Here is a 20,775-nt window from a genome sequence, read left to right on the forward strand (position 1 = left end):
CCTACTGTCTCTGCAGGCTACAGGAATGCCTTATGAAGATTACGCTAAGATGATCTTCATGGAATTAAATGACGCCTGGTCAGAGTTCGAGAACCAGGGATCCAAAGCACTCTTCTAAAAACTTGATCTGGACCCACACAGACCGTACTGGACTGGATTCGGCCTAGCAAGAGTTAGACCGGGCAGGATTGGACAGGACTGAGCCCACATTGGGCCTTAGGGGGCGCAGAGCCTCTGAGAGGTGTCCTCTCTACCATTCCCTTCACTCCCTTCGTCCTTCCTTAGGTTTGTTTTTTTTTTTTTTTTTTTTTTCTTTCTGTTCACAAAGATAAGGAAAAAGACCTTCTGCCTCATGCCTGGCTGTGGTGAAAATTCCTTTACTTGGTTCATAAACAGCCAGGTGTATGAACATTGTGATAGTTCTTAAACTCACTGCCTACCTGTACCATTGCGTGACTGGTGCTTCAAACATCAAGAAGGTGGAATGGGTGACAATCACAAGAAGAGGAAGAAAGAAAACACAAAGACCTTTCAAGTGAGGTTATTATGCCATTGTTGTTAAAAAAGAATGATTAAATGACCCTACACTAACAAACTGCTGGGATGTTTTGGCCATTGCTCGTAGGTTTGTCACTGTGCCTGGCACTTTTGCAGTCAAAAAAGAAGTTATTTACTTGAGGGTAAAAAAAAAAAGAGAACATGGCAATCTTGTACATTTTTCAGCATGCCAGCAAAAAAGTGGACATTGCAGTTATTTGAATGTTACATTTCTAATCTTAGTTGCCTCGTCTAATAGCTGATAATTCTTGGAACATACCAGCCACAGCAACCAATGGACAAAACAAGATCTCTTGCAGAAAAAGACTGAAACAAAGACAGTGGATCCACTAAAAATACCTTTGAATACTTGTTGGGTTTTCTCTTGAGCCATCTCCTCTGAAGACTATTGCCTGCTGAACACTACTTGTGCTGCTTCTATCATAATTGTTCTTGCTGCACACACACACACACACACACTCCTCTGACTGAGAAAGTCTGCATCCTGAACTTCTGAGTTAGGCGCTGGACTTGTCGTAGCCCTGTATAAACCCAGTCAGGCACTCTGTTGTTGTTGAAGTGCTCTTTTAATTCCACCCACTCAGGCTATACTGTGTAGCTAACTGCATGCTCTCCTACACTGAACCTCTGCACAACAAGGAGGGAGGTGTGTGTGATTTAAAGCAGGGTAGTCCAAAAAACAAACAAAGACACGGGGTGGGGGGCTCCTTTTTTATTAAAGTGCTCTTTTTCTTGTAGCAGAAACAGAGAGGAGTCTTACCTGCCTGATTATGCTGTGAGGCAGACACCATGCCTTCACAGCGATTGCATTCATTCTTCATTGCTGTAGTATTTCAAACCCTCTCTGTGTCTCTGTAAGCCTCCAGAGCAGGCTGAATTGGACTTAAGTGATCAAAAAGTGAAGGAATGAAAAGAGAATACTTGTTTTAATCTTTCTCGTATTGTTTTTTTTGGGTTCTTTCTTTAAGCTCTAAGCTTTTTGTTAATCATCACTTCGTTGTAAATATGAAATTATGATCCATCAAGTGGCTTTGTTAGAGTTAGTGAATGAGTTTCATGCTTGGCTTTGTGAATGATTGTGTGAGTGAGTGTTTGAGGATTTTTTTTTTTTTAATCATGCTTTCTTGTCTGCAATCACAATCGTTTCTTTCTTAATATAACACTTGTTTTGTTGTGTTTTCCAAGATCTTTCCAACTTCTGTTATTTTTATCACGTTACCTCATGGACCAATCAAATCACCTTTTTTATTTATTATGAGTTTTCTGGGAGGGTTAGGGGTTATAATGACATGTATTCACACATATGAACAGCACAATTAAAAAATTGTCAGATAATATATGAGGAATGTGCTGAGTGTAAGCAAGACAGTTGATCGCAGTGAGCCTCTTTGTTGCTGTTTTCATTCCAAAGCGTCTATTATTAATATGAATGTGCTTTTACAAATATATATATCTATATCCTCTTTGTTGTTAAGCGGTATGTGTTTATCATTTGTCAGTTCAGTCTGTCCTTTTGTTAACCTTTTGTTTCATTGTTCTTTCTGCAGAACTGAAGTTTCTGTTTTGCATTCGGACATTTTGTTATAATTCCTATTCAAGGGGCCAGTGAACTGAAGTAAAATACAAAAATAAACTGAAGCTTGAAATTCAGTGTAAACTCTGACAGTATGGAGAAGAGGGATTGCAAAACGAGACCACACATCAGCAGTGTTTACTGTACCAAATCACATCTTAACTAATATGAATGTAGATTTCAGCAGAAAAAAAGAAAAATTAAAAAGAAACTTTGATCTGATTTGTCTTGTTTTTTTAATGCACAGCTGTTGTATACCCAGTTATTGAGATAACCAGAATGAGATGTTTTTTTATCTCGGCAGAAACTTGCAGAGTCTATGGTGTTTTAGAACAACTTTCAGGGTTAGTTTAGACTTAAACCACTTTAATGTAAACTCTAGTTTCTGTTCAGTAATCTTAATTATATGAATAATCAACAGCTTTATACAAGCCTTTTTTTAACCCTTCAATGCATAGTGGTCGTGACAGCTTTTCAAAAGCTGTTTACCTCTAAATTCGTGGGTTTTGATGAAATGGTTTCACATTCACTTCAACCAGTGTTGGCATCACCTTACACTACCACCCAGTGGCCAGCTGTAGTACATATACCATAAAAATTCAAGGCCCGGGGGCCTGATCCCACCCACAAGATTATGGCATATTTTGATTATAACTGACCTTTATCAAACCTAAACATCCTTAAGTCATAAAGAACTGAAAAAGTAAAGACTAGAAATAATGTCAAGCATGTGGAAAAGAAATTAATTTCTGGTTTCACACCATATTTTCAATTTTGCATCTCACAATTTTAACTTAAACTTGTGATTATTATTTGTATGTCATATTTGGCCATCTTAGGTTCACATATTTTAACCTTTTCAACTAATTATTTTGAATTTTCTATCATGTTTTGACCTTTTCGACTCTCAGCTTTTACCTTTTTAATCCCGTATTTTGACATTTTAGACTCACAATTAAAATTGTAACTCATATTTTTGCCTTAACATTATGGTTGTGACTTTCAGTTTCATATATTTGCCTTTTAAAAACACTGTTTTGGAAATTTGTTTTTTGACCTTTTGAGTAAGTTTGACTTTATCTCTGATTTTAAGCCTTTCAACTTATTACTCAACTTTTCAACTTTTATAATTTCAGTAAAAGTATACCCATACCAGTACAATCCAAAACCCTCAACAATGGATATAAAATTACCATGTTTTATCTGTTAATTGGTTATTTACTGAGTAATATGCCCAGTTCTGTACCTGCGTCTTTTGTAACGGTGGGAAATTCTATGGGAAACACCAGGCATTGTATTACTTTGTAACGTAGCAGAGAGCAAGTTTAGAGAAGCAAGGGAGAGAAGCTAGATTACCAACATATCCATGTGGAAACAGGTAAATGTTAATCTCCTTGAACTCTTAAACCTGCTCTTCCTTGCAGGAGAAGTCCACAATCATACATTTGAGAGAGCAGCAGAGTGCATGTTGTCATCCTGAATATTAAACTCTTTTCCCCACTCTTGTGCAACTAGCTCATAAAGTTGAGTTTGTGGACGACTGTATGTGCACTGACTATGTGATCACAGTGCGTGCGGTTGTGTCATTAACTGACTGGGCCCATCACATGACTGGAAATTCAGTCATTGACATTTTTATGGCATTTTATGCATGCAAATTACTGTTGGGATGTTAAAGGAACTTCTATCAAAAGAAATCATTGCTTCTGCAATACATTTTCTGTCCCCTTAAGATGCAATAAGTGACAGCAGTAGTTTTACTTCTCATTTCCTGTTGGCTAGAACAAATCATCGCTGGAATTGTTATACAACCAGAGAATATTTTCTTCCTACAAAAATAGCATATCTGAATTGAAAGGCAACAAGGAAAATAGAGCCAAAATATGCAGCATTTTACGTAACCTTCCAATAACCTTTCATGACATGATTTTTATTTCATGTTTATTTTTTTTAAGCGTTTAATGAATCAAACTGTGTATAGAGAGTAAAACACAGAGTCCTGCATAATGATGAGTTACAGCTTTATTTCAAAGGTGGATAAAATCAGCCCATCAACAGCCCTGCCCAACGGTTATACCCCTAACCAGGTCACATAACATTTCCCCTCCAGAGCACAGACTTTGAACACAAAACTGTATCACATCATATGGTCTATACAAAACAAATTTTTAAAAAAAAGGAGAAAGTGAGACAATAGGAACAGAAAAACAAGACCTCAGCTCATCCCCTCAAACTGTCATTCTCAAGGACTGATGGCCGTGAAATCGAGATCTCCAAAGCTCCGGGATGGATGTTAGCATCACACTGAGCTTAAAAACGGCACTTAATGGAGGCAGTGAGGGAACAGGAGGACAGAGGAGGAAAGAAATGAAGACAAAAGGGAAAGGTTACAGATGTGTCTCTTTGAGGGTGAAAAAGGCCCTGTGAGTGAAATCTGTGAGTTTGAGATGAGAAACAAAATAACAGAACAAGTGTTCCCTCTCGCCTTTTTAAAATAGGCTCAGGGAAAAGAAAAACATGGCCACATTCAGCAGATCTACAGTTTTCACATGCAGTGAGTGTCTGAGTGGAAGCAGATGCTCTAGAGAGATGTGACCTAACAAGAAACACCAGGCTCTGCCGTTTATCTTGATTTTAGAACTCCTCATCTCTTGAGTGCACCTGCTTCCACTCCTGATGCAACTCCACTGCGCATGCTTTTGGGGAGAAATACAGAAAAATGAGTCAAAATGTGTTTGTTTTCATTTCCGCACACCAGTGAAAACAGTCTGTTCTGCTGCCTTCTTGGCATTTTGACATCTGGTTTTGATGTTTTGACAGGAACAAGGGCCGGAAAGGCACTTCGTAGTGTGGATGTCCCTTCAATTTCCTGGCAGTTCTGTCGTAAGCCCTACAAAATAAAATAAAAAAATGGTCTGTTGGCTGACTCCCTGCAAGCTTTGAGTCCTCCTGATGACCAAAGGGGAATCTGAAAGACAAAGAAGAGGACACTCAGTGCCTGCTGTGAGTCAATTAAGATTTATTTACAGTAAAAGACCGACTATGGTGAGAAGCTTACAAAGACAAAAAGATCCTCCAAGCTGTTCGATATGCATTTAGCCCTCAATAGAAACCTCTGGAACAATGTGTCCATTTATTGATGTCTCCACTGTCATCTCCTGAGCAGAAAAGGGACACAGGATCAGGTTAGTACACTTTCATTTCACCAATATATGCTGATAAAAAAGAAAAGACAATTTTTAATAACTGGAATGTCTATTCCTTCTTAAACGGGTGTGCTTTGATGTTTGTTTTTGTGGGTAACTGGGACATTGGCTTATAAAGATATGGCATGTCTGTGCTCACAGCTACCAGTGATTTTTTTCATCTCTAATAATCGTTGTATTTTAAGAAACTCGAGAAAATAGCAATAAATACATCTTTTAAGCTCAGTTTTACATGCGGTGGCTGTGGATTAGTGGTAGAATTGGTTGTCTCAACCACAGAGTCAGGGGCAAGACCTTAAGCAAGACACCTAATCTCAAGTTGTCACCACCATTGTGCCAGTAGTGGGATGAGTTTATACTGATGGACACTTTGTACAGCAGCCTCTGCCATCATTGTGAAAATGGAAGTGAACTGGTAGAAGTAACGAGCAGTCAGGTGGCTAGAAAAGCACAGGCTTGAGTTCATCTAGCATTTACTCAAAACTCTGTTTCTTCAGTCAGAATTTAAAGTACTTAAGAATTGCACGCTTGCACACAGTCCATTTGCAAAAGAAACAAAAAAGTTTCCCATGTTTTGGAAGTAAAACATGGCTAGAAAGTAAAATGGTTCACATGCATTTTATGCACCCATCTTATGTGATAGATTAGTATTTTTTATCTACAATAAAAAACAAAATGAAAACATGCTACACTGATTAGCAAGTAAAGCCACTTGTAGCCCATTATAACAGACCTAATATTTGATGAGTCCCATCTCTAACAAAGTAAACAGACATTTTTAATAGGGGACTTTGAAGTGGCACTTGTGTAGGCCAGGAAAATTTCAAGAGGTCCCATGCAGCCCCTTGCTACCCCTCTGAACACGCCCCTGCTCCTTAAGATTTTTTTCTCTTTAAAATTTTCGTACCGATGAGCTGAGCTGCACAGACTCCACAGCAAGTTGCATCTGACAAGGCATGTCACAGATTTCTGTCTTAAACTCTTCTGACATCACATCCAGACACTTCTGTGCGGCGGTGGCATCCTACAATGAAAAAGTGAGGGGAGACACGGTCATTACAACCAGAATATCTAAACGACAGTCAGTGAGAGTTATCACAAACTTCAGATAGGTTTCTGATAAACATGTACTTTACTGATCTATACAACAAAGACTAACAGTGACTTACAATGATCAATTCCTCCTCAGGGGCCACAACAGGCTCAGGCTCTGGCTCAGCGGGCGTCACAGGTACAGTTTCAATCTGGGCGATTGGGATGTCGCTCACTTCCTCAATTTCCTAGATAAAGAAAGCAGAGAAGCCTTTGCTCTAAAAACTGAACTGCACATTTGCACAAATTCATTTTTTATGTCAAACTTCTCCAACATCACAAAGAGTGCATCAGAGTTCAAATTAATCCCTTTTTAATGTTTACTTTAGAGTTTAAAAAAAAAAATCATAAAAGTAGCAGGATGACAGTGATGTCTTTTGGACTTTAAAGATTTTTCATTTTTTTCTAAACATTGAAGGGTCTCATGATAAATTTCTCTAGTGTTGTTCTCACCGGCTCAACAGCAGCAGACTCAGCGATGGCGACCTCAACTGCTGATGCAGATTCTGTGACAACAAAGTCATCAACCAGACTCTCAGGGATTTCCTGTGTGGCAGGAGGAGCCTGAAGAACAAAGGAGAAAAAGATAAGATTTTAGATCTTCTACCAGCCCACACAAGACAGAGAAAGGCAATAATTAGCAATATCCCAGAAGAAAAATTCCTCTAAAGTCTCTGAACTTAATCATTAACGTGAATAGAAATAGCTGGTTACCTCTGAGAGGTTAGCAGATTATCTTAACAGTATATCTTACTAATGACTGATCTGTCAGAGTGGCTTTTTACCTCCACGACTTCAGGTACGGGGGCTTCTACCTCTTCCACTGGAGCCTCAGGGAGGGTGACTGGCACCTGGTGAGACAGAAGATTTAACAATGTCATTATCCAGCTGAACTATGGAAGCCATGTCAAATTTTGATGGTTAATTTGTAAATAACTGTTCTGAAGCTGCAAAAGCCAGATAGAATGTTTTATTATTGATATCAACCTTATGCGTTGCTTAATGAAAAGAAGAAAGTTAGTTCTCACCTCTGGGATTTCTGCATGTGGGGCTGGGGCCTCCTGATTCAAAATGATAGAAAATGTCTTTAGATTTCATTTTCCAGTAAAAAAAATTAATGGGAATAAAAAAAATAACATGTAAATGAAGAGACATGCAAGAAGAAAATGTTAAATTTTTAGACGCATGCTTTATGACCCATCTAATGAAAAATGACTTTTTGAGCAACATGCTTTCAAAAACAGAAACATCGCTGCATAGCCTTTTTGATGGATATTCAGAAGAGCATTTACAGCTGTAGCACTGAATAAATAATAAAGGGCGGAGAAACTTTCATGCCACATGCTGCACAAAGATAAGAAATCCACAAGGTAAAATGTGAAGGTAATCAAGAATTAAAAGGGGCACCATTTCATAGTTTTGTGCTCTTTAAGAAGATTTAAAAAAGGATTCCAAGGAAGAAGAAAGAAGTATTTTTGTTCAGTGTTGCACCTCTGTTATCGTTTCAGGCTCTGCAGGAACTTCAGGTGCTTCTTCAGCCAACACTTCTACTTCTTCAGCTTCATCCTCAGCCGGAGCAGCAGGACACACGGCCACCTCTGCAGGCTCAGGTACCACCTCGATAATCTCCTCCACAGTTTCTGTCAGCTCCTCTTCTACGGTGGGCTCTGTTTCTTCCACGGGTTCTTCAGTCACTTCAGTAATGAGCTCTGGTACGGGGACATCTTCTGTGGCGGCTGCCTCTACCTCGGCTTCAATGACTTCAACCTCCTCTGCCAAAGCCTCAGCCACCACTTCAGTCTCTGTCTCGCAGACAACAAATGTCTGCACGTGCAAATCAATACAGCACACGTTAAAAAAAACAAAAACATGCAACATGCAACATGGGGACAAATTACAGCCTGGCTGATCTTTGCTTATAAATACTATGTTCCATTATATACCAAGCTTGTCCCATTAAATGCTACTAAATATTACACACTGTACCTCTATGTGAAGTAAGTATCTAATCTTTAGTTTCAGTAAACAATGCATTTGACCCATGACATTATCAATTGTCAAATCTGATTAAGCCATGGATGAAACGTGTTTGTTGAAAATAAGGACAAAGAGGCAACTTAGCCATCATGTGTGCAGAGAATCCCTTTACTTTCAATCAAGTTGATGTTTCCTGTCATTATCTACACCAAGTTATGAGGCATGACAGTGCTGTGCACAAGGCGTTTACATCCAAATATCTATCTTGATAGGCCAATGTTGCCTGATTTTATCTGCAAAGTGGTATATATCTATCAAACAGGCAATAATTTGTCCATATGAATTAATGTTAAATAACAGATGAATGACAAATGTCTACACATTAATGATGAAGACTCTAGGATTACTAATGTGAAGCCATGCGGTCATCCAGGAGATCGGTTCGGCTTACCTGTGTCTCTGTGGTAATGATTGAAGTCTCCTCTGTCACAACCTGAGAACCAAAGGTAAAAATGTGCTTTAGCAAATTATAAAACTAATTATCAGGTGAATCAAAAGGCATACAGATATTTTTGATCTACTTCATGTCTAATCTTTAAAGATGAAATTTTACTGATTGAATGTACCATTTCCCACTGTGTTTTTACAACTTTTAAAAGAATCTGAAAAGTTAACATAATGTGAAAGCCCTAGGAGCTTTAATTTTAGATTGTTTTGATTTCTCATTAACATCATTACAGGCTATTGCAATAAAGAGGCTTATGTGATGAGCTGTTAGCAGATCCATAAAACCTTATTAAGAATGCTTTATCCATTAAGAGCCCATGAAATTCAATCTAAACAGCCACCTTCTGTTCTTTTCCCTCTGGAAATGTTCGAGTAGGTGAGCTATAACTGGTGTTATATAAGAGAAAGAGGCCGGAGGCAGAGACTGGTTCTTATTCGTTAGCTGTGAGTCTAAAGTAACAGAAACTTTCAGAAACACTTCCCTGTTGAGATGATTGTCTGTTGTGCTATAAACTTTTAAAACCAAAGTGGAAACTGAGTGTCTTAATGAATGCATGGACTGTTTAATGCTTTATATAAATGCTTAAATGGTCAGAAAACACTTGTACAGTTGATTGTTTTTGTGTCTTTATGGCAACACTTAATTTTAATGGGTCCTAAATACCTAGTAATTGTAGAGAAATTACCTAGTAATTGTAGAGTAATGGGTATAATATTCTAGGAATAAGGAGGTTATTACCTAGTTACAACTTGGAAGATAGTCTTTTCTCCTTGAAGTCCCAAAGTGAAATCCAAACTTTGTGTCTTAACACTCTAGATATGCTGAAATAAGTGAAATTTAACCGAGTCTTTCCTGAATAATTTCTAAGTAATTTTTGAATGCCTTCATTCAGTTTAGTTTAGCTTATTTCGGTCACTTTAAACATGAAGACCAAATTACACACACAAAGTGAAAATTTACAATCATTTCATAATTTCCCAAAAACTTTCTTCACAATGTTTAATGAATCATGTGGCCATTTCTGCACATTAGCCCACTTAATTAAAGAGTTCTTTCCCCATAATTCCCATGTAATTTAATTAAGTAATGCATCTCTTCAAAATTTAAAGTAATTTTTAGGTCTATGAACGGATTCCTTTATAATTTGTGGGCAATTACCCACAAACTATTTGTGAAATATGAAAGTTTCAAAGAAATTATGAATGAAGGCATTCAGAAATAATCTAAGAGTTTGAAAATTATTCAGGAAGGACTCACTTTAATTTGGTGAGCCAAAATAAAGAGTATCTGGAAAATGTCCAGCAACTTATACAAAAAAAATATCATCTTATTCCTAATTACTTGGCATTTCCACCTCATTAACAGAGAATTGCCACAATATTATTAGTAATTATTTAATAACTGATTTTTACTTGGTAAAACTTCTTTAATATATCATATTTCCAAGTTAGTAATTTTAAAATAGCAAGTTATTACTGGGCAATTACCACCTTATTCTCAAGAAATTGCAAGACAATGCTTATTACTATAAAATTAATAGGTAATTATCCCAAAATAGTAGGCAATATCTAGTTAATTCTGCTTCTGAGATCTCATGGGTCACTTTAAGCCTCCTTTGTGAATAAGCTGTTCAAAAACCATAGTAGGTTTCACTTTAATGGCATTACCCCTCTAAAACCAGCTCATACCTGTGTAAAAATTTGCCTCTGGCTTCTGCTTGCCTGAAGGTTTTGGTTTTGATAGCTAGCTAGCTAGCTTAACAAATTTATTAGACTAACACCCAAATTAAGGTTTATGCCACAGCTGCCCTAAATTAACAGCATTGGTAATTACCAAAACTATTTTTTATGTTTCTGCAATGGTTAATACACCAATATGTAGAAACTCTTTAACCCAAATGATATTTTTAATGCTAAAACATAATTGTTATCCATGAATTTTCAAATTTACTGATTTACAAAAAAAATGAAAAAAATTGTAAAGGACAGTATTATTTCTTGATTAATATGTCAAATTATAGTTATTTACTTGCATTCTTGAACAGAAAAATTCATTTTAGTGGTTGAATGTTATGCTTGATTAATTTCTGACCTCTCAGAGAAGCCCAGTGAGCCGGCTCAAATTTGGGTATAAAAAGGTGAATTCAGTTTGAAATTCCTCATTCCTGTTCAAAATGGTAAAACGTGGAGAGCTCACTGAAACTGAAAGAGTCTGAATTAAAGCATTTCATAATGCTGGATGGTCTCTGAGACAAATATGACAGGTGGTCTAATAAATTTGTTAATCACTCTATCTATCTCTATCTCTTATATATATATATATATTAATATATATATATATATATATATATATATATATATATATATATATATATATATAGAGATATATAGATATATATATATATATATATATATATATATATATATATATATATATATATATATATATATATATATATATGTGTGTGTGTGTAGGTGTGTGTGGGGGTGTGTGTGTGTGTGTGTGTGTGTGTGTGTATGAATGCAGGTTTCATTTACCTCTGTCTCAGCAGGAGCCTCTACTGGAACCTCAACTGGGAGTGTCGCCTGTAAAGGATAAAAACAGAGCTTGTTAGGCTTCAATCCAGTGAAACAAAACGGAGAAGGCAGAGTACACCACTCATTAATAATGCACCAAAGGAGACATTAACTATCTTTTAAAACCAATTTAAAAATTTGTTTTGCTGCAGACATTATCCTGTTTTAAATGTCACGCTTTAGGAGAGGCTCAAACCAACACTAGCTCAGGGCAAAATTATCTTAACAACAGTTTGTCAGCCAAACTTTTGCTTTGATGGCCTGGGGGTGTTTGAAAAACTATGCAAGAGTCCAAAAAAGGAAAAGCTGCCAAAATGGAGTTGTCATAACATCACACCAGTTACCTAAAAATACAAATGAAAGCAGACAAATTGTTCTTTGTGAATGTGCAGGTGCAGTCCAGAAGACAGGGAGGGACATTATGCATCTTAAAGGAATAGTATAACCAATTACATAATGGAAAGTTAGCCCACCCATTTCTCACACTCTCCTATAGTCCAGCTTAGGCTTAAAAATATAATTATTACCACATAAAGCTGCGTTTGTCATCGGATTCTCACTTGTTCTTTCTAGCTGGCACTACTTTAGAGCCAAATGGTATTATTGCCTAGAAGAACTCAAAAACTATTTTTTTTAAATACATGGAAGTCTGGAAAATGCTCAAACAATGATGAAATCGTCCCTTTTTGTATTTTTGCCACCAAGTTACTTGAACATTTGGCCCAAATGGCCACTGGCTGCACCCAAGTATGTTGAGCCAAAGTGGCATCACAGGGGGCAGCACATAAATATTGTAAATCATAACAGTCTGACAGTGAATTATTTAAACTGTCTTGTACCAGTCCATCTTAATGTAGGACAAGTCTGGTGCACTCTTCTTCTCTAGGAGTCATACATTTGCCGGAGTCCATTTAAATACAGAGGAGAGCAAACTTTCATAGAAGACAGTTTAAATGTTGACTCTCCATTACCTCCACCAACTCCACCTCTTTCTATATGCTTAACAGGGAGGTAACGAATTCTGTGCTGTGGGGGTTTTAAAGACTACTGAACAAAAGCCAAGCAGGCAGAAATGCATGTATGGTTGAGAAGGGTAAATACATACTCCAGCTATAGCCTGGGGTAGGGAGGGAGGAGGAGGAGAGGGATAGCAGAATACTATAGGTCTTCCTTTACTTGACAGGAAAAACACACTCACTCACATAGATTTACACGTGTACATTAAGTGTACACACCCCCTCCTGCACATCCCGGCACCAGAACACTGTGTACAAAACTGATCTGAGCACAGATCTAACTTCAACTGTCCCACTAAGATACAAATTCACCACAAACCACAGCTGATCTAGGAACAGCTTGGAGAAGGACATTGTGTTCTAAACATTGCAATGATCACGTTGTTCAAGCCAACAAAATCCCATAACTTGTTTTTATGACCTTTGACATCCAATTTAGAGCTTTGGGTAAAACATTTCCTATTGTGACAGACGTAATTAGGACTAACTTGCTAATTTAACAGCAAATTTAGTTCAGAACATAGTCCACATGTCTCATTAAAGCACTTTATACTGAAAATGCATACAGAAAATGTTGCAAAAGTGTAGCAAAGTCCCTAAAGTTGCCAGGAAACATGGGGGGTGAGCTGCACGTGTGTGCATTTGAAGAGGTATGTTGGACACTTGGGGGATGGGGGATGGGATGGCAGCATGCTTTGAGATTAGGTGACAATATTTCAACTAAGTCTGAAAGACAAAATAATACAACTTTCCAGTTTTACAGCTTTTCCCTCTCTCCATCTATAAGTTCAAATGCAATTTAAGAAAATATCACACATTTGTCAGCCAGAAGTAGCTTTTTCATCGTTAACTGGCTAAGAGAAAATACCCCGACATCATGCCTTCTATACAAGTTTGTCACCGACTTTTAAAGAGCTGTGGCAGCTGTCTGTAAGCCCCTCTTCAACACAACAAATACCAAAGGATAAACTACACAACTGCAAGCAAATACACACTAGGATACACACATGTACCCCTCTATGTCCAAACATGGAACTAAGCATCTCAATACACCCCCCTTCTGTCTGCTCCCAGTACTCCCAGCAACAACTCAATGATGGATGAACAAGTGCATGTGCAAAGAAGACATGGAATCCATAGAATAGGATGAGAAGAGAGGCAGAGGAGGAGAATGGCGACGGAGGGAGAGAAAGGAAATGAAGTTGTGGTGAGGAGGGGGGGTGAGGAGGGAAAGATGGATGAGGGAATGGAAGTGTGTGTGTGTGTGTGTGGGGGGGGGTTGAGGGCAGCCAAAGCGCAGACGGAGCACGCTGGTACAAAATGTTCAGACACACCCACCGCCACAGAAACACGAAGCACACAAAGCCAGTTAGGTTGGATTTGGGTTGGTGGGATTTTTTTGCACTCACCTGAGTCTCCGTGGTGACAGCCAGAAGCGGAGGGACCGCCTCTTTTTGGCCCCAAAGCCAGCTGAACACAAGCCCCATTTGTGCGTGCTCTGATTCTTCTGATCAACTATAAACTATCTGGCTGAGTGACATCCAAATCCAACTCTAGCCTGACATGTGGAAGACTATTAAATGTGCAAGTATTTCTTCAAAGTAACCCCTGTTTATACTGCATGTGTTTGCAGCTACGACCAGTGCTGACTAAATTGCAGATTTGCAGAAAAGGGCATCTGTGTTTGTGAGCGTCTGAGCTGAATCTGGCACATCTGCAAGCAGAGAAGGAGCACAAGAAGCGAGGCAAGAAGGGAGGAAAAATGAAAAGGTGGTGTGGCAGCAGTGAGGGAGAGGAAAGGAGGGAGGGAGTGTAGGTGGGAGCAATGGACAAAAGGAGGGAAGGAGGGGGTGGATACGGCCACAGCTTCTCAACCATGCATTAATAGGCAGTCTATCCACAACAGAAAGGCTTTTATTGGTCCTGTACAGCTCAACACTTAAAGGTTACAACCCTTAACTCAAACTAATCATACATGTGAGCTGGATGAGATAACTCAAAGGTAAGGGTGAAAAGTTCTCCCAAATGTCCACAGATAACACCTACTGTCTCCTCTTACACCCGTCCTGGGCAGCATACATGTGATAAACATACATGTGCACCATATGAGGCCTTCACTCAATGACTGGGTGCAAAGACCAGGATTTTGTGTGTGTGCATGAGTGTGTGTGTGTACATTTCCAAGTGTATGTACAACGAGTGTCGGCACACATACGTACATGTATGTGCAGCCTGTGCGTAAGTGTGCACTCTGCCTGCCTGGAACAGAACATTCTGTTCCCAAAGTGTCTTCACTATGCATGAATCATGAACAAAGACCATTTTGCTAGTTTTACCTTGCAAACAAAAATGTATAGATTTTTCAATGACCATCACACATAAAAGGTATTACACTGAAGTAAACAGCTCAGTGTAAATAAGAAAGAACAAACTTGGAGCTTGTGGGGTCACAACAATGCAAAGTGAACTGCTTAAAATCATGAATTTTATATGGTCTCACATTTTAACACATTCCTCCATTGACACAATTAAAAACAAACTTGATAACATGTATTTTACAAATGTGCACACTAGTTGATAAAGCCTTTTCTATCTCAGTTATTCAACTCTTGCAGAACAGTAACAAAATAAAAAAAATTATGTAGAAAGCATTTGCTAAGCTCCCCAATGATATATTCTACAATCTCTCTCTCATTCTCCACCTCTTTGCTTAATGGAACATGTTGTTCCCTCTGCCTCCCACCCCCCATCATGTCTGCCTCCCCTCTCCCATAAGGACCCAGCAACAGCACACGTGCCATTTGCCCATACAGCATCCAAAAAACCCTTTTAAAGCCGTACCATTTACAAAGGCAGACACTTTAAAGTGTCCTTTCCTTGCACAAGTTGGGCAAAATTTAACCTCTATCAAGGCATTTCCCTAAAACAGAAAATTAGCCCTGCAAGCAAGTGCATTCATTTTAAAGATGGTGTATGCTAAACCTGTGCAGCTTTTCCCTAGAAGGAACCAACCTTAAGAAATTTCATAGAAAGTCTAAGGCCATAAAACTAAACTTGGAGAAGATCCAGACAAGGCAATTCCCCTATGAAGAGCTCCTACACCCAAACATGACATTTTGACCTTCTGAAAGAAATGTATACGATGCATTGTTTCCAGGCAGGATTATTCCATGTGCTTATTGATTAACTCTAGGTGTCCAAGGACAGCCACTCTTTAACACCAAGAAAAAGTCTTAAACATCTGTCTCAGTAGAAAACAAAGCCTTTCTTACCTCAACTGGTTCTGTTTCAGGAATGATAGGTTCAGCCTCTGGTACAATCTCAGCTTCAGCTTCAACTATACAAGGCTCTTCTGGTTCTGGAGTCTCAACAACTGGTTCTTCTTCAATGACCGGTGCTGGGACTTCAACCTCGACTTCTGCAGGAGTCTGTTCCACCACCACAGGTTCGGGCTCAGGCTCAGGTTCAGGAACAGGCTCTGGTACCTCTACCTCAGCCGGGACGGGCTCTACTACAGGTTCTACCACAACTGGTTTTGGTTCTTCTTTGGGCGCTTCCACAATGGGGACCGCAATGGGAACGGGCTCTGGGATCTTTACAGGAGCTGGTTCTGGAGCTTTAACCACTTTCTTTGGGGCTGCTGCAGGGGGCGCACTCACAGCAATCCCTGGGCTCGCTTTGACCGGTGGGTTGGCTGCATGCTGCTCTTCGAGGGCTCGCCGCTGGGCCTGCTGCAGGGTGACGAAGACACAAAATGATTGGGGTTAATGAGGGAAGCTGGCACTAGTGAAAAAAACTTCATCCCATGGGTTGCCATGATCAATATGTCATCCTAAAAATCACTTCACATAGGTGTTTTATGTGGACGCTTACCACAGAGAGATGGCGTTTGTTCAGAAATAACAAGTGAATGAGAGTTTTGTGGCTCTGAATGCAACTGAGGCCCTCAGCATGTTTACATTTGTTGTTGTTTTCCAACACCTTTCTGTCTGCAGGAATACCAGGCATGCCACCACAGCCAGATGCAACATGTTTTTCAGCTCTGGACAAAAAACCCTCGAGCTTTTGATAGAGGTTTTAGGAGTACAGACCGCTGGAGGCATAGAGGGGGGGGCTGGATAAATGGGAGTGGGCCAAGCAAAAAGCTAGTTAGATAATGGGAGCTAATTAGTTGAATCGGAACGATCCTGACAGGTTTGGTGAAGCGGGAACAGAAACCGTACGAGTCAGCAGCACTGCTGGGTGCCCCGCGGGCCAGACAGTGGGCCTAATCACATTATAATCAGGTTATAATCAGGTTACAATCACTCCCCGAAAATGCTTTTGTTAGGCTGGCAGCCAGTAAGGCATTCACAGTGCTGTAAGCCAGCGAGGCATGTGTATGTGGGTGGATATGACAATGTCCATCCACCTAGTACCCATCAAAACAACCCCTCCTTTTGTCCAAAATTATTTCCCAGTCTCGAGTTCCAATTTAGTGTACACCTTTCAATTAATACAGGCTGTTAATGTTGGATCCTTTGTGCAGTTCAAAGTAGGCACAGCCATCCTTGGTGTGATATATTCTGTTTTAATCACAATTTGGAGAGCTTGTGTTATCTAAAAGAAGCAAACATCTTCACGTCTCCAAGTGTCTGATAGCTCCTTCCTTTCCTGTGCTGTGATATTTTTTAAGGGAACTGGTGATAACAGTGAGCTGTAAGTGACCCTTATCTCTCCACAGCAGACTTTAAGAGAATCAGAGATTGTGCAGACTCAATCTTGCAAAATTCCTCCAGTCAACACACTACCAAATACAGTCGTATAGAGCTGAGGGTCAGGGACTGGCCAGCGAGAGAGGCTTAAAAAAGGAGGATGAGGTGACTGAGGAAGAATGCAACAAACTGTTCACCTAGAAGTTCTTCAAAAGCTTGAGTACTGGGCTTCAAGTGAGCTTTAAAAAAAATTAGAAATCAACAATAAAGTTTGGTTTTAAACAATTTGTTATAATGACTGCTAAATAGATAACAGAGAGCAACTTTAGTGACCTTTGCTCTCTGAGGAATGGGGGCTTCTGTGTGACTTCTTCACTAAGGATAGACCCCTCCCCTCTTTGACACACCCACTGCTTCTCTCTGGGCACTAAATGTTCAGAGTAAAATTTCTCAAAGTTACCTAAGAGGAGTGAGGAGGGGGCAGGAGTCCCACACATGTCAATCATCATGGAAATGGCTGCTGCATTAGCAACTTAAATAATTAATTTTTGTGTTTAAAATAAATGTATAAATAAAAGGAGGACATTGTTTGGTTCAATGACAATAAAATACGCACAGAAAAAGGAGAATCTCTGTAGCATCATTGTACCATTCTTTGCAGAGCGAGCCCAGAACGCACGAGGCGCGCGGGACTCTTGCCAAGAACTTCATTTGTCTCGCTGATCTTGGAGTACCACCAGAAGCACGTGGAGTGCTTTGCTATTGCAACTGACTGTAATATTTCGATATTGTCTGTTTTGGTGCATTCTTAAGGTTGTTATTGTTTTGGCACAGTTTCCTGTCTTCGTGATCTTTTACGCACGGAGCATGGAGCGCTCCTCGGACTTCGTGCGTAAAAAGAAAAGCAGCACCAAAAAGAATCGATCAGCAAGCACATGATAAAAACAGACTAATGTACAAAATTCCCCCGACTCCCAATAGGATAAGCGGTATAGAAAAAAAATGGATGGACGACGTACAAATTAAGAAACCGTCGTGTTCGTTAATTTTGTCACCTACTTAATTATGTTTCAGTTGTTGATGCACGTGATACGCATTATTAGATCTAAGCTGCATTTGTGCACCAATTTCACTCAGTATCTTAAGTTCTTTTATTTATAACGCATAACTGTTGGCAAAGTGAATAAAAACAAGTGTTTTCCTCAGAAATAAGCGCTGGAGAGATGCATGTCATTAAAAACTATTTTCACACAAAAAAAAAAACTACCCAGTGGTAGTCTTGATTAACATTTTAAGATAGAAGTAGTTTCCATAAAGTGAAACTCGCTTTCATTTCTAACAATTCCGACAGATTCTTGTTCTAATCGTGCAGTAGGATGAAAAGAGGCCGCGCCACCACTTACCACCCTCCTCATGCGGCGCTTGTTCTTCTTCCTCTTGCTGGGCATTTTGATGGACGCTGAAGAAAACGACACGAACCGAAGAAATGGAGCGAGCAAAGAGGCAGAGGGAACAAAGTGGATCTTTATAGAGCCCCCGGTCTCGTTGTTACCTTTGAACCGAACCTATGGGAGCACTGGGATGAAAGATGGTGGGCGTGGAGAGTCACGGACAGAGGGACACGCATGCAGGCGTCTCCCCCCCACCTAAAACATACGCACGTGCACGATAGCTCAGTGAGATGATTGTGTCAGAGTTTGGCTACCTATTGGCTGGATGGTGGATGATGTTATGTAACCACTCCATCACAGCAAAGAGAGAGAGGAAGAGAGTGGACCATGAGCTCTCAGGGTACCACGCCCCCTTTTCTGGAGCGGTTGGGAATACTTTTTGACTCCAGCACATGGCGACTACACCACGTGCTCAAAAGTAATTTACCCCTTATTTATATTCCCTTTTCTTGTTTCATGAATTTTCAGCCATTTTACTGTTGAATGGAAAACTTAAAATAAGCTTCCATTTAACAAAAAAAACCTCTTGAGAGAAAATAATCAAAAGGCATTGAAAACAAAGTGTTCCTTCATGGCAACTCTAGAAGTCCTTATTCAGAATTAATTTAAATCAGAGCAAGATAATAGTTGTCATTGTGCATGGCTCATACAGAGAAAGAAAGCTTGTAAATGTGTTTACACCCACCACCCCCTACATTGCATCTGCTATAAGCACCCATTGTCTCTAACTTGCATGGACTAAAGCAGGATTACAGACATTATTTTGTTATTTCATGCTCAAATCTATGAAAAAAATCACTGAAACCTCATTTACATGCTCCTATGCGTCAAACTGAGAGGAAGGTGTGAGGTCAGTTGTCAATTTTGGAAAGGAATTTCAGTGTTTGGTGGATGTTGTTACATGCTGATGAGCTGATGTTGCACAACTTGGATTTACTACTACACAGTGTACAGAGTGCAGATGGATAACAGGCATACAGCACTACATGTTACAAGCATGTGCATGCTGAAATGGTGATCTGTCTATTAAAATGTACTGCAGCTGCAAAGAACTGCTGCAACGCATCAGGGGTTGGAAGTAACCAATTAGATTTACTCAGATTTTTGTAATTGAGCAGTTTTTTCATGTACTTGTACTTTTTTGAGTGCATTTTGAAAAAAGTACTTCTATTTAAGTAAGTTTTAACTAAAGTAACTACTTTTACTTGAGTACAATATTCATTGTGTGCACAGTAAAAACTGATGTGTTGATATCTCAGGTTTAAACATTTCAGAGTTGATGGTAAAGTGTAATTCAACTCCAGTTTTGATCCCCCAGTGTTAGTTCAACTCTATAAAGAGTCAATTGATCTAAGATCTGCTCACTGCAATTTCAAATCTGGGGTGATATGCGAGTGGATTACCTCCATCATGCCCCTGAGCAGAGTGTTTAGATGTTTTATACGCGAGTAGTTGTGTTTAGATGTGTTTTATACGTTTAGCTGTGTTTGGATGTTGCCTGTTGTACAGTGATCCCTGCTGGGCTGTCTTTGATCATGTTTCTGATAGACTGTTATTGTTTTGGGGGGGGAAACACATTTGTACCATGGGTGAAGTTATCCACCAAGTTATGGGTTCCCATCTGTGACTTTAGGTGCTTATTCTTCATCAGTATGTGTTTCCTTGCTATAAGGTTGACTCTCTGCTTTATTCTTGTCAGAGGAGACCCACCTTGCCACATATTTTTTTCAAGAGTTACTGCAGCTCTGTCATATTGTAAAATATTTAACACTTTCACAAGTGTAGCTTAACAGTATGGCATGTAGCAAATATACACATTTTTATTATAAAAAGTTTAACTCTTAATGAGTTTAATTAACATTGTCAATTTGACTGTTCATTTACCTAATTATAGATCTGAGACTTTACCTGAACAACCTGTGTGGAGATCTATTCCTATATTGTTCTTGCGAATAAGGAAAGATCATATTTTACTGTACAACTTCTCAGTAGCTGCTCCGTTCTCAGTAATTAAAGTAAACTTTAAATTAAATACATTTTACTTTTACTTGGGTCTATTTAGTAGCACTTAAGAAAAGTTTAACCAGAGTAAATGTACTTCTACTTGAGTACGATAGTCATGTA

At 39.2% G+C, this 20,775-nt stretch overlaps 2 protein-coding genes across 5 annotated transcripts in view; one reads left to right on the plus strand and one right to left on the minus strand.

Annotated features, from left to right (window-relative positions):
• gak (cyclin G associated kinase) overlaps positions 1-2,353 on the plus strand; it is a 33,118-nt gene extending 30,765 nt beyond the window's left edge. For all 4 annotated transcript variants that reach the window (XM_041787088.1, XM_041787089.1, XM_041787090.1 and 1 more), the window contains one exon: positions 17-2,353. In XM_041787088.1, the coding sequence (XP_041643022.1) occupies positions 17-118 (102 nt within the window). In that variant the 3' untranslated portion in view covers positions 119-2,353. The remainder of the gene's footprint in view (positions 1-16) is intronic.
• A 1,782-nt stretch (positions 2,354-4,135) lies between these two features.
• LOC121509876 (fibrous sheath CABYR-binding protein-like) lies at positions 4,136-18,864 on the minus strand. The gene is made up of 12 exons (XM_041787642.1): positions 18,604-18,864; positions 15,779-16,237; positions 11,452-11,499; positions 8,858-8,899; positions 7,921-8,253; positions 7,458-7,490; positions 7,215-7,280; positions 6,883-6,993; positions 6,507-6,617; positions 6,245-6,361; positions 5,190-5,289; positions 4,136-5,099 (listed from the first exon to the last, which is right to left on the minus strand). Exons 1-11 carry the CDS (start codon positions 18,646-18,648, stop codon positions 5,227-5,229), a joined length of 1,428 nt encoding a protein of 475 aa, XP_041643576.1. The 5' UTR covers positions 18,649-18,864; the 3' UTR covers positions 4,136-5,099; positions 5,190-5,226.
• Between the last annotated feature and the right edge of the window lie 1,911 nt (positions 18,865-20,775).

This window comes from Cheilinus undulatus, linkage group 5 (genome assembly GCF_018320785.1).
Source record: "Cheilinus undulatus linkage group 5, ASM1832078v1, whole genome shotgun sequence".
Classification (NCBI taxonomy): Eukaryota; Metazoa; Chordata; class Actinopteri; order Labriformes; family Labridae; genus Cheilinus; species Cheilinus undulatus.

Excerpts from the sequence above, each read along its gene's own strand:
- LOC121509876 (XM_041787642.1), bottom strand. The coding sequence starts at position 18,648 with ATGCCCAGCAAGAGGAAGAAGAACAAGCGCCGCATGAGGAGGGTG. Across the intron at positions 16,238-18,603 it reads AGCGCCGCATGAGGAGGGTG|CAGGCCCAGCGGCGAGCCCT; the intron begins GTAAGTGGTGGC and ends GTCACCCTGCAG. Across the intron at positions 6,994-7,214 it reads CCGTACCTGAAGTCGTGGAG|GCTCCTCCTGCCACACAGGA; the intron begins GTAAAAAGCCAC and ends TTTGTTCTTCAG.